This window comes from Equus asinus, chromosome 1 (genome assembly GCF_041296235.1).
Source record: "Equus asinus isolate D_3611 breed Donkey chromosome 1, EquAss-T2T_v2, whole genome shotgun sequence".
Taxonomy (NCBI): Eukaryota; Metazoa; Chordata; class Mammalia; order Perissodactyla; family Equidae; genus Equus; species Equus asinus.
In genome coordinates, this window is record NC_091790.1 from 139,956,853 (window position 1) to 139,972,294 (window position 15,442).

The 15,442-nt window shown below is 38.8% G+C and overlaps 1 protein-coding gene across 2 annotated transcripts in view; it reads left to right on the forward strand.

Moving 5' to 3' along the window:
- The first annotated feature begins 1,088 nt into the window (after positions 1 to 1,088).
- The window catches only part of SDHAF3 (succinate dehydrogenase complex assembly factor 3), a 68,208-nt gene continuing 53,854 nt past the window's right edge, over positions 1,089 to 15,442 (forward strand). The window contains exon 1 of one of the 2 annotated variants that reach the window (XM_014859404.3): positions 1,089 to 1,453. In XM_014859404.3, coding sequence (XP_014714890.2) covers positions 1,280 to 1,453 — 174 coding nt within the window. In that variant the 5' untranslated portion in view covers positions 1,089 to 1,279. Of the gene's footprint in view, positions 1,777 to 15,442 lie in introns of both variants that reach the window. The other variant, XM_070508800.1, reaches the window with a different exon arrangement.

Here is a 15,442-nt window from a genome sequence, read left to right on the forward strand (position 1 = left end):
GCATGGGAGGGCAAAAATCCCTTTCCCGCCCTTCTTGTGTTCTTATGGGTGGACTAATAACAAAACTGACACAAGGCCAGACTAACAGGAGAAACACCCAGTTTGATACGTATGTATTGGAGATCATAAAGAAACGATGCACGGAGAGTGAACAAAGCAGGCAGTATATATATTTTCTACACAAAGAAACACTAAATTTGTGAGGAATCACAGGACAAAGAAACTTACATTTGAGGTAAGTAAAAGGCGAGGAACTGCAGCAGAGTTTAGGCTTGAGGTAATAATTAGTAAGATTTGTTTCTGCAGACTTCTGCCCCCTGAATCCCCAGCTCTGTGATAAGGATGCAGGGAGGGTACCTTTCACATGGGAGATTCATTTCATGCCTTCAGTGGGAACACACACAGGAAGGTCAGAATGCTCTTTTTGCTTCTTAAGTAACTCTAATTCAAGAGTCAATATGCTATTGTGGGATATTTTGGGGTCGTCTAGCCCTGGGCTCCAACGCCAGTCACATTCTCACTATCACCTTTGCAAAAGGTGGAGATTCGTAAACGTCCTGATTCTACGCTTCCATCTCAGACTATTCGATCAGAGTCTCCAGGCCCGTGGCCCTGGAAACAATACATCTATTTAGAAGGCTTCCCACTGATTCTTCTGCAGCCAACGCGACTCCAGCTAACGAAACTTGCCAGCTCAGGACTCATTGAGTTACATGAACGAGGCCACGCCTTCAGGGTACATAGTAGGAACATAGCCCTGTCCAAAGTACTTGGGTTGGCGGGCTTCCGAAGGGAGAGATTAATCCCACGCTCGTCCCCCGCGCAGAAGGCAGGAACTCTGTAAGACGCCTGAAGTGGGTCGAGCTAGTCATGGAAGTCTTCCTGGAGGAGCCCGATTTTGACTAAAGCTTTCTCAGGCCTGTATCAGGACGGAAAGGGTGAGGATGAATGAGAAAGACAACACAGTGTGACGTCCGGGTGGGAAGCGACGCACACCGGACCTCTGCCCCGGACGCTGGCCTTCAGCAGTCCCGGCGAAAGCGCGACTCCGCGAAAGCCACGCCCCCCGCGCCCGGCCCCAGCCCGAAGGACCGGCTCGTTGCCTGCCCGCCACTGCAGCTCGGGTTTCCGGTAGGTCTTGATTTTAGAGCGGACCAAACCGGATAAAGATCGCGCGTCCTCTTCCGCTCGTGCACCGGTTCACTAATCCGCGGCTTCGGAGGGGCGGGCACCCGCCGTCCCTTTGCGCAGGCGCCGTCTACGGTCCACGCGCGGCGCGATGCCGGCGCGGCACGTCTCGCGGGTCCGGGCCTTGTATCGGCGCCTCCTGCTGCTGCACCGGGTTCTGCCCCCAGACCTCAAAGCCCTTGGCGACCAGTACGTGAAGGACGAATTTAGGAGACACAAGACCGTTGGTTCTGAGGAGGCCCAGCGTTTCTTGCAGGAATGGGAGGCAAGTGACTGCCCCCTTTGCTTCGCCCCAGACCTTTGGGGTCCCTCAGAGGTGTCCAGGCTTGTCCATGCGAACGACCTCCTGTCGCGGCTGGTTTCCCCGGGCCCGCGCAGGTCAACACAGCGGCAGTCTGTTCCGTTTGATTTAAACAGCGCAAAGCTGTTCGAACAGTACTTCCCAAAGTTGCATCCCGAGCCCGTCTGTTTCTCCCGCGGGTTCCTGGCTGGTGCCGGTTCCGTTACATCAGCGTCTCCAAGTCAGGGTAACTTTTTGAGCTCGTGCCCGGGCCCGGCGCTGGAGGGGTGAGGATGCGAGCTTACAGAGTTGAGTAAATCGCCGTCCACTTCCCCAAGAGCTGACCATCTAGCAGCTTTTTGACTTCTCCAGTGCCCTGCACGTAGCAAGCGCCTATTAATAAATTAATGATTTTCTCGTTACTTAGTTTTCAAACTTAGAGGCTTGTTTCCATAATTACTATTTAAAAACAATTTCAGTGCTTTTTGTTGGGTCTTAATAATGTTCTCAGTGGACTGATAAATCAGATAAGTCTGTGTGGGGTACGACAAGCGGTGAAGGAGAAAAACGCTGGTCAGAGTGAAGGCAGGTGAAAGTTGGTTTCTCCAGAGTCTCAGGTGACGGTACCTGGTTACATTGCTCTGCGTCATTGCACTAAATCTTAAGCAGACACCTGCGTTAGAGATTAGCCCTTTGACTTTTTTTTGAGTGAAAGGAAACGATATTCAGAGTATGTCGAGAGGCTAGGGCCCTGCAGGGTTGCCCCTAGTTCTTTTTTGCAAATAATAAGAAATGAATTGGAACTGAAGATTAAAGCGACATCTCAGGTATTTGAAAGCATGAAGCAGTGTTGGTAAGAACAGAGGTAGGCAAGTTTTCAGCCTAAAAAATCGATGGCTAAAGAGATGACTGAAATCTGTTTTAAAAAAAATCATAAAGGTTATGATTAGGGTGAATATAGAGCTTTTTCACTGAATCCGAGAGTTCTTGATAGTAAAATCATTGAAGATTGCAGGAGGAACATTTAGGACTGGTGAAATTTAGAACTTTCTTAAAAATCGTGTGTTTTAGATGTATTTGGCCTGCCTGCAGCCAGGGAAGTTGAATCTTTTAAAATGCAGACTGCTTTCGTTGAATGTAGTAACTTGGTCTTAGGGCCAGAAGAACTGGGTTCAAGTTCAGGTATAGTAACGGTATTTACAATACGCATCTCTAATTAGTGTATGTAAATATATTTCAAAGCACTTTGTTAGTTGGAATGAAACTAAAATATTAAGGTGTTTGTTAAGTGATATGATATCTTTTAATATCACTTAGGTCATTTTGTGGCAGGATGGGAAGGAAAGTCTAGCTTTGTGTTGGGAAGAAATAAGGGCACTTTGAGAGGTCTTAAAGTATAAGAACTTGGGACATTTTTGGGGAGAGAGTCAGAGCTCAGAATAAATTGATAATAGACTGGAGGACAGACAGTGGCATAAAAAAACCTGGGTAAATAAAAAATGTGTTGATTGACCTAGGTGGCTTGGTATCAGGAATTCAGCTTTTTTTTTTTTTTTAACTCTTGAAATAATTTTAGACTTACAGAAGAGTTACAAAGACACTACAGAGTTCCCATACATCCTACACCTAGCTTCTCCTATGCTAACGTTTTATAAAACCATGGTGTAATTAAAACTAAGAAATTGACGTTGCTACACTACTATTAACTACAGGCGATATTTGCATTTTGCCAGTATTTTCACTAATGTTATTCTAATCCAGGATCCCATGTTGTATTTAGTCATCCTGTCTGCTTAATTTCCTCTAGTCTATGACAGTTCCTCAATATTTTATCTTTCATGTCCTTGACACTTTTTTAAAAGGTCAGTTATTTTGTAGAATCTCTCTCAATTTGGGTCTATGTTTTCTCATGATTAGATTGGTGTTATGCATTATAGGGAAGTATACCACAAGGGTGATGTGCCCCTCTAAACACATCATGTCAGAGGGCACGTGATATCAACATGACTCATTATTACTGGTGATGTTAACTGTGATCACTTGGTTAAGGTGATATCTGCCAGGTTTCTCCATTGTAGAGTTACTGTTTTCCCTTTTGAAATGAATACATATTTTGAGGGAGATGCTCGGCTATACAAGCATCCCCTTTCTCCTTAAACTTTGCCAGCTCATTTAGCATTCATTGATGGATCTTGCCATTGTGTTCTAATTTAGGTGATTTTCTATTTCCCTCATCCCTTCTAAATTTATTAGTTGGAGTATTTCTGTAGGGAAGTGTTGTCCTTTCTTCCCCATTACTGATCTAGCATCTTTTGGAATGTAGAAAAGTGTGTTCCATGGGGTTAGTGTTACTGTGCAGAGGGCACTATCTGCTCGCCACCAGACAAAAGCCATTCGTCAAAAGGCAAGATGGTGGCAGAGAGAAAGGGTGTTTATTAAGTGATAAGCTAGCAAATCAGAAGATGGGGGACTAACATCCTAAAGAACCATCTTAAGCAGGGCACAGAATCTTGAAGCAGTTATATAGGTCAGTGGGTTATAGGGGAGGGGTTAGGAATGTTGACCCTCTGGTGTTACAGATTGGGAGTTGCCACACCAGATCTTGCACTTGTCATGGGTATCAGAATAGAATCTCTGTCTGGGAGCCATCACATTCCTAGGGAACTAGGAAAGAACAAAATTATCATCTTATTGCAGCTGGGAGGTACATATATAAGCAGGGGCCATAAAATCTACAGAGCATGTATGTCTCCTGGAGGGTGCATATCTACCTGGGTTAGTTGATCAGAGGCCATTCACAGTTACAGTATGGTTTCCTTTCTACAGTATGGCTTCCCTTATGTCAGTCTTGTGTTGAGCTGGTATCACTAGGGCCCTGTAGTTAATGAGTTAGCAGCTGGGTAAAGGTAAGTTTAAAGCTAGTGATCTAACTATTTGGATAAAATAATAATTCTTACAGTTGCAAAGCAGTTCACTTTAAGCCTGGGAGTTAGAAGGGGTGGGGCGGATTCTACCAACTGAAAAGGATGAAGGCTAGAGAATATTCTACTGACTTGGAGGGGAGGAAAACTTGTCTAGGGCAGTGATCCCAGAGAGTGATATCCTTCAGCCTTCTAAGTCTTTTTTTTGCCCCATGTTACATAATTTATGATTATGTTATACTTTCTTTTTGTATGATTGGCCCTGAGCTGACATCTATTGCCAATCTTCCTTTTTTTTTTTCTAGCTCTTTTTTCTAGCTCTCCTATGTGGGATGCCACCACAGCATGGCTTGATGAGCAGTGTGTAGGTCCATGCCCAGGATCAGAACCCACGGACCCCAGGCCGCTGAAGCAGAGCGCATGAACTTAACCACTCAGCCATGGGACCGGCCCCTGTTTATGTTATACTTGATGCAACTAGTTATGGCATGTGTCGATCATGGAAAAACTACTATAATTTAAGCAGCAGATATTTATTTGGGCAATCAGAATTGCAATTCGGGAGACACAGATTCAGGCAGAAACCCAAGTGTGCTCCGATTACAGGAGAGGGGCTTAGGGCTTTTATGGGAAAAAGGGAGTGTGAGGTGCGTTGTGTTAAAGAAGAGTTCATTGGTGCTCGATGAGGTAAGGCTAGGTTTGTACTTCATAGATTGGCTTGAGATTCAGTCATCAGGCAAAAGGCCAGACTTGTTCACTGATTGGTTAGCAATTCCATCATCAGCAAAGTCCAGTTTTATCACTCCTTACAAATAGGATATTCTTGTCCTTACTAACTCCTTGGAATGTTGGTGGTGTGGTTCAGTTTGAAAGATAAAGAAAACAAGACATGTAAGGCAATTCCTCTGAAATGGCTGCTCTGGCTCTATTTTAATATGACTCCATTGATGTCGTCTTTTACACGTGGATTTCTATTGTTTTTTGGTTAATGATGATTACAGAGTTGGCACATGTTATGTGAGTATTACTAGCTTGATGCTTATGTTTATATCAAGCTAACTGAGAGTAACACGATTGTGGACTTTCTGTGCTATGTGGGGTTTGGTCTCTGGGATTCTCTCACTTCTAAAATTATTTATGAACTTGAATGGATTCTGAATTTGTTTTACTTTAAAGGGCAAAGTTGGGTATGGGTACCACTGGAGAAAAGAAAGGGGAAGGATCAGGAATGTTAAAGGCCTGAGTATCAGGAGGAGAGTTCTCTATGCCCTTCATTTGTGATCACGGAAAACCGTGGCAAATATGAGAGGGAATTCAGCTGGGAAATTTCTGTTCAAGGACTATTTGGAGGAAGGGAAGAGGAAAGTATTTCATTTTATCTTAAGGATAAAAATGTAAATACGTATTTACAGAGTAAATAGTGAATTGATATAATTCCTTATCATGTGAGAAAAAAACGTAAGTTCAGAAAGAGATGTTGGGAATCTGTTAGGGAGAATGTTTGAAAACTGGTTGGTAAAATAACCATCATAATCTTACTCCTGAGTCTTTTATAAGAAAGGCAACTATGAGAAGTGGAAGTGGGGCTGCATAGATCAAGAGTCTTACTTAGGGGGCGGGCGCCATGGCCGAGTGGTTAAGTTCGCGCGCTCTGCTGAGGTGGTCCAGGGTTTCGCTGGTTCATATCTCCATTCCCTCCTTGCTCCCATAGCATTTAAGATACCCATTCAGACCATAACTGTCTAATATACTTTACTAAACATGGCACCCCTTGTCAGGCCACATTGAGGCGGCGTCCCACATGCCACAACTAGAAGGACCTGCAGCTAAGATATACAACTATGTACCGGGGGGATTTGGGGAGATAAAGCAGGAAAAAAAAAAAAAAAAAGATTGGCAACAGTTGTTAGCTCAGGTGCCAATCTTTAAAAAAAAAAAAAAAGTCTTATGGCATTTTTTTAAAGTTCTACCTCTGCTCAGTTTTGAAGAATGGCTGGTTTAAGTAATGCTTTCCATTTTTCTCCCTGAACCTACCCACTTGTGAAGAGAACTTCTTACCACTTATTTTATGGGAAATCAGAATGCGCACTGAAGAGTAAATAACAGTAAAACATGTTTGTGATAGAATGTGAGACAAAAAGTGAAAAACAGCTCTTAGGAGCCACTTTGAAGAGTTTCCCTTTTCTGCCCCGTTTGTTTATGTCTGTTGCTTTCTTGCCTGGTTTCTGTTGTTTTTCTTAGGTAACAGCTTTGCTCTGGGTCTGTTGGGGAAGGTTCATAGTGGAAGTTCTGTTTCTGGAAAAAGCAGAAAGGCTTAAATAGTTACTGATCACTCATTATTGCCAGGAAAAAGTGCTAGGCATTGTGGGAGACAAAGGTGAATAATAAATGTATTTTACTTTCACAGTATCCAAAGTTTAGTAAAGTATATTAGACAGTTATGGTCTGAATGGGTATCTTAAATGCTATGGGAGCAAGGAGGGAATGGAGAAAGTTGAAGGCTACATATAGTGTCTGAGCTGAGTCTTGAGCAAGTCAAGTTTACCACATCAAGAAAAAGACTTTCTAGAAACAGGGAATAACATATGCAGAGGTATTGAGGCAAGAAATAGTATGCCTTTTTCCAGGATCTGCAGTGATGCGTTTGGATTTTAGTGTCTTCTATGAGAGATTAGGAAGAGAGAAAGCTAAAGAGGTGGCAAGAGACAGGATATTCTGCTAAGGGTTTTAGATTTTTATTTTGAATCATTGAAAGATTTTAAGCAGTGGTGGAAATTATTCAAATTATATTCAAGAAACATCTCTTTAGCAGCAATATAAAGGAATGATTGAAGAATGAACCAGATTGAAGATAGGGAGAACTGTTAGGAGAGATACATAAATCCAAAATATATAGACGCCTGGACTGAGACAGAGGTATTGAGAATGTCGAGTATGGATTTATATGTTATCCTTTTTAAGGTAGAATAGGAGTTGACTTGGTGACTGATACAGGATTAGTGACCGGAGAATGAATAACTTTCAGATTTTGGAACGCGATACCAATAACCAGAATAGGTATATAGGAGGAGCAGGTGGTACATTTTGTGTTAAAAATTCTAGTGCGACAGTCGAGATGTTCTGAGATGTATATTGGTCTGATACTCAGGAGGCAGGTTGTGGCTGGAGATAGAGATTTGGAATTCATTATCTGTAGTTGATGGTCCAAAGGTGTGGATGAAAGTGGGTATATCAGGGGAAGGTGGTCAAAGGTGGAGCACTAACGTTTAGGCATTAAGAGAATGAAGGTAGTAATGTAGTGCTGGAACTGTTCTGTTCTGTTCTTCTGTGTTTAGTTGTCCCTAGCTACTTCTGCAAAGAAACATTCTTTTTTCCTTCTTGATTATGTTTAATTCTTTAGATTTGTATGATAGTCTAGCTATCATAGTATAACATTTGCTTTTTTGTTTTATTTTGTTGTATTTGTTTTGGAGAGGAGTAAGTGCTTCAGATTTCATGTAACCATCCATTTGTAACTCACATGGGATATCTTTTTCTTATTTATGACTGAAGTGGATCATCAGATAAAAAATGTATGATTAAGTTGCATGTCACCTATATTTAGAGTTTCCTTAACTTAGTGTAATTAGGGTTGGATGGGTATTTTGCAGTTTTTATAATTGTATGCCTCTCTTGCCTAATTTGGGGACCTCATTTTGTTGCTTTTCAACATCCTGACTTGTAGTTTGTATTTTAGCTTGCGGGAGAAGAGGAATGAATGACCTCTCTGTTCAGTGAATGAATTGTACGTGTGGGGGATACGTCTACCAATTACGAGGGAGTCATTTAGGAACCTCTCAGTTGTACTGTTGATTCTGCATGTTACTCAATGTAGTGTTTTTGTGATGGTTTATTGAGTGGTTGAATGGTGTTGTGCCACACATGTATGTTTTCTACATTAATTACCTTTTAAAAAAATTTTGCCATATTGTGGTCCTTAACTAATGGTTGAAAAGGGATAAAGGAGAGGATATGAAACAGTGTACCTTTGAAACATAAAATGTTTTTTTTGCCTACTTCTGAAGTATTTGGATTTTTAGTGAAGCTTTTAAGATACTGTTTCTATTTAGGAATATTTAATTTTTTTGTTTTTTTGTGAGGAAGATTGGCCCTGAGTTCACATTTGTTGCCAATCTTCCTCTTTTTGCTTGAGGAAGATTGTCACTGAGCTAACATTTTTGCCAGTCTTCCTCCATTTTGTATGTGGGATGTTGCCACAGCATGGCTTGATGAGTGGTGTCTAGGTCTGTGCCCAGGATCCGAACCTGCAAACCCCAGGCCACAGAAGTGGAGCACGCAAACTTAATCACTATGCCACTGGGCTGGCCCCGGAATATTTAACTTTTATTGGTGTCATGAACTGTGTTGCAACAATGCTTATTTTATAAAGTAACTAAAGGTGTTTTTAAAAAATCATAATTTGATCACTATTACCTATATTATTGACTTTATACTATGTTACTGAAACAGAGGTGTGTTCCTTTTATTTAAATGATTTACAATTTATTTGAATTTACAGATTTAAAGTGGTGATAGCATGGTAATATTAATATACTAGTGGTTGTGGTTCTGAAACAGATCATACGTGTCTGTAGGGTGTGTGTATACATAATGTGGACTCTTAAAACTTTGAAGTAAGCTTTTGCACAGAATTTAAGATGATAAAGGATTATATGTATATGCATACTATTAATTTTACTGGTTTTAATTACTATTTTATGAAATAAATATATTTTATGGTTGCTTAATAAGAACAAATGTCTGAAATTTTACAGACTGTTAGAATTGACTGAAAAGGAGCTTCAGATTACTTCAGTAAACTCTTATGGTTTTTAGTTAATACGTTTAAACTTTTTAAAAAAATCAAAGTAATGTACACATGTCATTAAAAAATTAGTGTAGGAGGGTTTATAATAAAGAGCACTATATTCTTTTCAACTCCTTAATTTATCTCTTCTGGGGACATTTTTCACTTTATTTTGGTGTCTTGCATGTTTCATATATCTTGCAAATTTTGGTTTTCTATCCATATTTACAAGTAAAGCAATAAGAAACTGAGAACTCTGCATAGAGGTAGGCCTGTTGCCTAGAAATTGCTTTTAGGGTTTCAGCGTCTCAGTGTATCTCCCTTGGACTTACTCCTCACTCCTGATTTCCTCACCTACCTGGTGTTTGTGTTCCCTTGGTTCTGGCAGTTTGGCTTTATCTTCAACTGTATTCTCTGTTTTGTCTTCTCAGCTGAGACTTCCTCTAGCTACACTGTTTGATTAGTTATATTCCTCTGCCTGCTTTCTATCTTGAGAAATTTGTTGAAATCTCTTGGCTGCTAATGGCTCCATTCTTATTTTCTTAGTCACTATGGATTACTCCTTTAAAAAATTTCTTTACTATCAGTTCAGTGGGGTTTTGGAAGGGAGAGGAAATAAGAAAGAAGCTCCCATCAGTTCTCTAGTCTGCTGTCTTGACCTGGAAATCCTCAGTTCTTTCATTTCAAAGATGAAGAAACTAAAGCCTATAGAAGTAAAATGACTTGTTTTGTCTCACAGCTAGACAGGACAAAAATCTTGTGCTCTAACCTCGTGAAAGTCTAGTTAAGATTTTGGAAATGAATGTTTCCAAAAAACTATTAAACTTTTGCAGTGTAAAATGATTATAGGTTTTTTTTCCTTTGAATCTTGCTTGTTTGCATGCTACAGTTTATTTTTTGTTTGATTCTTCCTCCATTTTTTTATATTTTTCCTAAGGGAAAGGGAAGCTTCTTAATCATGTTTTTTGTCTTCTATATTCTGAGCATAACAAAGAAATGTTTAAGTATTGTTTAAGTAGTGATTTACTGTTATGTTTATTAGCTCAAGATGCTAATTGCCACACACTTCTCTCAAACATTGTTTTCAGTAATGAAATGAGAATGGAACTTGCTGCAATGTAACTGGTAAACTGTTCTATCAGTCAGGCACTTGTTTTCTGTGTAATTTTCGGAAGGTTTCTTTGGCTCTCAGTTGTCTCAGTAGAGGAAATAATGTTTTACCCTTGAAATTAGGAATGGACCAAAAAGTTCTCTTTTACCCTTAAGATATGATTATATTAGGAAATAAGTTAAAACTGTATCAAATGGCTTAACCTACTTTACACTTTTCATTGGCAACACTGATTTTCCTCTTTAATCTTTTCTGTTAGTTTTAGGGTTATGTGTTGCTATAGTAATAGAATGGGTAATAAAAATACAGTACATTATATTTGTTTTTGTAATCCGGTTACAATTAACATAAACTTAATAACTCCTGAATTAAAAGAATAGTTAAAAGGCAAATGGAATATCTTTGGGATTAATATGATATATGATTGATATCATTAATATAAAAAGAGCTTATTTAGCTTGGGTAGGGAAAACACTAACAGCTTTAATAGAAGATTGGCCAAAAGGGACCCTAATACGAGGTCATTCTGTGATTTATATACAAAGATATTAATTGCTGTGCTGCATGTACAGGGTTATTGTGAAAAATTTAAAGCAGTGTAGATGTCCAATGTGGAAGAAGAATGAAATTATAACGTAGCCATATGATGGGTGGGTTAGTATGCAGCTGTTAGAAATGATGTTTCAGAAGAATTGTGACATGGAAAATTGCTCACGATCCGATTAAATGTAGACAGTTTTTATCTTTGGATGATATGATTAAGGGTAATTGTAATTTCCTTTCTTGTACCTCAGATTTTCCAGATTCTCTGCAAAGACCATGTGTTACTTTAGTGATTATAAGAAAGCCAATAAGTGTTATTTTTAAAAATGCAGTTGGATATACTCAGTATTTTTGTTGCCAGTCTTGTGTCACAAAGCACTGGAGGCAAACACATTCAACAAGTCAAATACCAGCACCTTATAAATATATTTCCTACTTTTGCCCTTTAAATTTTTTAGTTTAAACCTAGACTTCTTCATGTTTGGTAAATAATGTCAGTCATATGTTTTATATGACTTCTTACTGAGTTTTGTAAATGAAATGAAAAAAAATCTAAATGTGTAGACTTCTACTCAACATTATGAGTGGCCACTGAAATAAGACGAGAAGAAATAAAAGGCATCCAGATTGGAAAGAAAGAAATAAAACTGTCTCTATTCACAGATGATATGATTATCTATGTAGAAAATCTGATGGAATCTACAAAAAATCTGCTAAAATTATTAAGTCGGTTTAACAAGGTTGTATGATACATGATCAATATACGGAAATTAACTGTATTTTTATATACTAGCAATGAAAACTTGGAAATTGAAATTTTAAAATACCACTTACCATCAAACAATGTGAAATACTTAGGGATAATTCAAAGGATGTACAAACCTGTACACTGAAAACTATAAAGCAATGCTTAAAAAATGTGTAGATTCAAAATTAAACTTTATTTAATTACTCTTTTTTTTTTTTTTTTTTTTTTACCTAACCACTAGTAGACATATTTAGAATGTTTAGTGCTCTAAACTGAGATCAGAAAAGAATCATCAGGGCCATCTATCTGGTAAACAACATGAAGAATCTTCTCGTTTAATTTCTTAGAGATCATGGGTAGATATTCATTGATTCTCCAATAACTTAATTTGATCAGAATTAAGTTGCTACTTCATAACTGTTAAAAATCTATTGTCTTCTAATTTTTCACCTTTTCTTTTTCAAAGTATTGTAGAAGGTTCTATGAAGGCTGACAGGGAGGTAGGATTGGGAGAGAAGATTGGTTAACTGTTGGTTTGTCTTCTGGCAGCTCAGTCACAGAGGATGGAGGGCTGGTAAACAGGCTCACTTAGTGGCTTGGAAACCAGTAGGTTTAAGAAAGAGATTCAAGGTAGGTATGTGCCACCCACGATTGTGATTATAAGTCCTCGTTAATTGATCTTACAGGTCTTGAATTGGATTTTACCAATATACCCAGAGACAATCAGATAATGTCATCAGACTCACACTAACTAAATTTATATAATATTGTAGTATGAAGTAGAATGCTAATTTACTCATTTCTGTGGTTTGAGGGAGTGGCAGCTGGTTAAGAGGGCTCTCCTTTTCTGGGAGTCAGAATATTTACATTTAGATCCAGGGAACCCTCTTTCAGATGTGTCTCAGAATTCAGAATTTTTTAGATTTTTATTTTATTTATTTTCTCTCTCTCTTTTTTTTTGATGAGAGGCATTAACACGGAGCTAACATCTGTGCCCATCTTCCTCTATTTTATATGTGGCATGCCTGCCACAGCATGGCTTGATAAGTGGTGTATAGGTCCGTGCCTGGTATCTGAACCTGCGGATCCCAGGCTGCTGAATTGGAGTGCACGAACTTAACCACTATACCACCTGGCTGATCCAAGAAGTTTTTAGATTTTAGAAAGGTAGTAAGGAGTTTGGATTTTAAGAAACACCCTAGTTGGATCTGAGGTGGTAGCCTGTAGTCAAATACATTAATATTTCTGCAGTAAAATATTCATATTTCGTCGTGTAAATAAAGGCTTCATGTCATTTTTGGTCAGTGTTTGCTGCCAGATAAGTTCTGAAAGAGCTTTTGTTTTTGGAAACTTCTTTGACTTCAGAATTGCAAGTAAGGGATCGTGGATGTCTATTAAGCTTTCTGGGAGACTGAATTCGTGTTTAGAAGGTTGCCTAGTAAACATGGAATTAAAATAATAGGAATTGTCGGGGCTGGCCCCGTGGCTGAGTGGTTAAGTTCGTGCGCTCCGCTGCAGGCGGCCCAGTGTTTCGTTGGTTCGAATCCTGGGCGTGAACATGGCACTGCTCATCAAACCACGCTGAGGCAGCGTCCCATATGCCACAACTAGAAGGACCCACAACGAAGAATACACAACAATGTACCAGGGGGCTTTGGGGAGAAAAAGGAAAAAATAAAATCTTTAAAAAAAAAAATAATGGGAAGTGGGTAGGCAGGAGAGATTTTTCATCAGGCTTCACTGTGTCTTCAGTAGAAAACATCCGTTTAGTTTACAGTAGAAAACATCATAGGGCCTACTGCTTCACTGCTCTTTTTTCCTCCACAGTGCTGAACACATTAGCAAGTTTGTCCCCTCTTAATACTTTATTTTTATTTTAAGCACCTTCTTTCTGTCAAAGTGTTATTGTTATTATTGTGTTTATTAGATTAAGCTACCTAATTTGTCATCTGGGCTTGAGAGAATTCAATACTTCCCATTGTGTGTTGATTTAATTAGCTTAATTCCCATGGGAGGATCATATTTATCTTATTTGCAAGTTTTTTGCTCTTGTTTGCTCCTAAATCACTAGAACTTGAGACATTTCTAAAATAAATTACATTTTGATATCTAAACTCTCAAACACTAAAGTATTTATTATTTGAATAGATTTTAAATATATATGTGTGTGTGTATATATGTAAATGATTCATTTGTCTTCAAAAAATTTCATTATAAACCTGCAAAAAAATAGCAGAATGTTGCATATTGTATGTTTAAGTAGCAAAGGTTTCTGGCCTTTGATGCAGTGACTCTTTGCTGAAAATGAAGAAATCTACAGTTTGTTTAACAACTATCTCATTGAATAAAAAAATCCATACACTTCTCATAGGAATGTCTTCCCACTTCCAAACTAAGAATGGCAACAGATAGCATGGCAAATACATATATACAGATACATAAAACAATTACGGCAACATCAGCTTGCAGCATCAGTGGGTCCAGCTCACAGCACGTACCCTGAACTATGACCCCCCCCCCCAAAAGGCATCTTGTTCACTGCCTCCCACTTCCCAGCATGGGCCTCAAAGTTTGTTTATGTTACTTATTCATTTTGTAAGCTATAGATATGTACAATTGATAACTCAGGATTTGCAGCCAATAACCATAGTTTACACCACTTAAAAAAATGCCATAAACATCTTTAAATGCCTTTACAAGGCCAAGAGCAAGATGCAAAGTGAGAAAAACTTATTTTAAAATGTTTGGAAATATGTACAACTTTGACATAGTTTCAGGGTGCCCATAACACCCTTGGTTACTTCATGTAGGTCACTTAAAATTTCTAGGACACTTTTAGAAACTGCAATATGATCATATTCTGACTTTGTAATTAAATATGATGAGGGCATATACACCTCAAAGAGGCATATTGTGGTGTTTCCCTGCTCTGGAATTCCTGTGGAGAGAGATTCAGCTTTGTGTCTCCATCCTTCTCTCTGTCAAACTCCTTCTCTTCCTTCTGTCTGCCATCCTCCCCACCTTTCTCTTCTTCCTTTTTTTTAGGCAATAAGCTTTCTTCTTTGCACCATCAGATTTTCCTGAGTTTGCTAAATCCTTTTTCTTTTCTCCTTCCGTCTCACTACCTTACTATTGTACGCCTGCTTTTTTGCTGTCAGATTACTCCACATCTCTTTGGTCTTCAGTGGAGGTGGTAGGTTTTGTGGATTTGATCTTTGAGTGGAATTCTGAACAGAACAGGAAGTCAGCCAGTAGTGGCCGTTTGGGGGCATTAGGATCCTTCCTTCTTCCCTTAGTTGGTCCAAAATGCTCCGTTACTGGATCATCAAGTTTGGATTTCCGTTTCCCAGACATTGTCTTCTACACCTCAGAGCACTTCTTGGAAAATTGCAAAGGCAAAACAAAAACTGCAATGCTGATGGGGGTCTCTGGGTTTTCCTTTTGTACTTTTGGCTTACCTGCACAAGGAAGGCAAAGCCGACTCTGCTGTGGTTTCTCTGGCCACCTTTAGCCATCTTGACTCTATTGTTTGCTAGTCTCTGCATATAATTTTAAAGAAGAATTTGGTAGTTTTATGATTATTATTAGGCTAGTTATAAAAGTATATGTTTAAGAACTATTTAAAATATACGTTTCTATGCCATTTTCAGCTATTTAATCTATTAGTTTTGCCAATTTAATCTATTAGATTGTCAAGCTTTTGGGACAAAGATAATAATAAAAGAAGTTTTGGAAGCTTGATACTTTCTAATATACTTTTATACTATGAGTATATTTCTGAAAGTTTATAAATTGATTTTTCTGA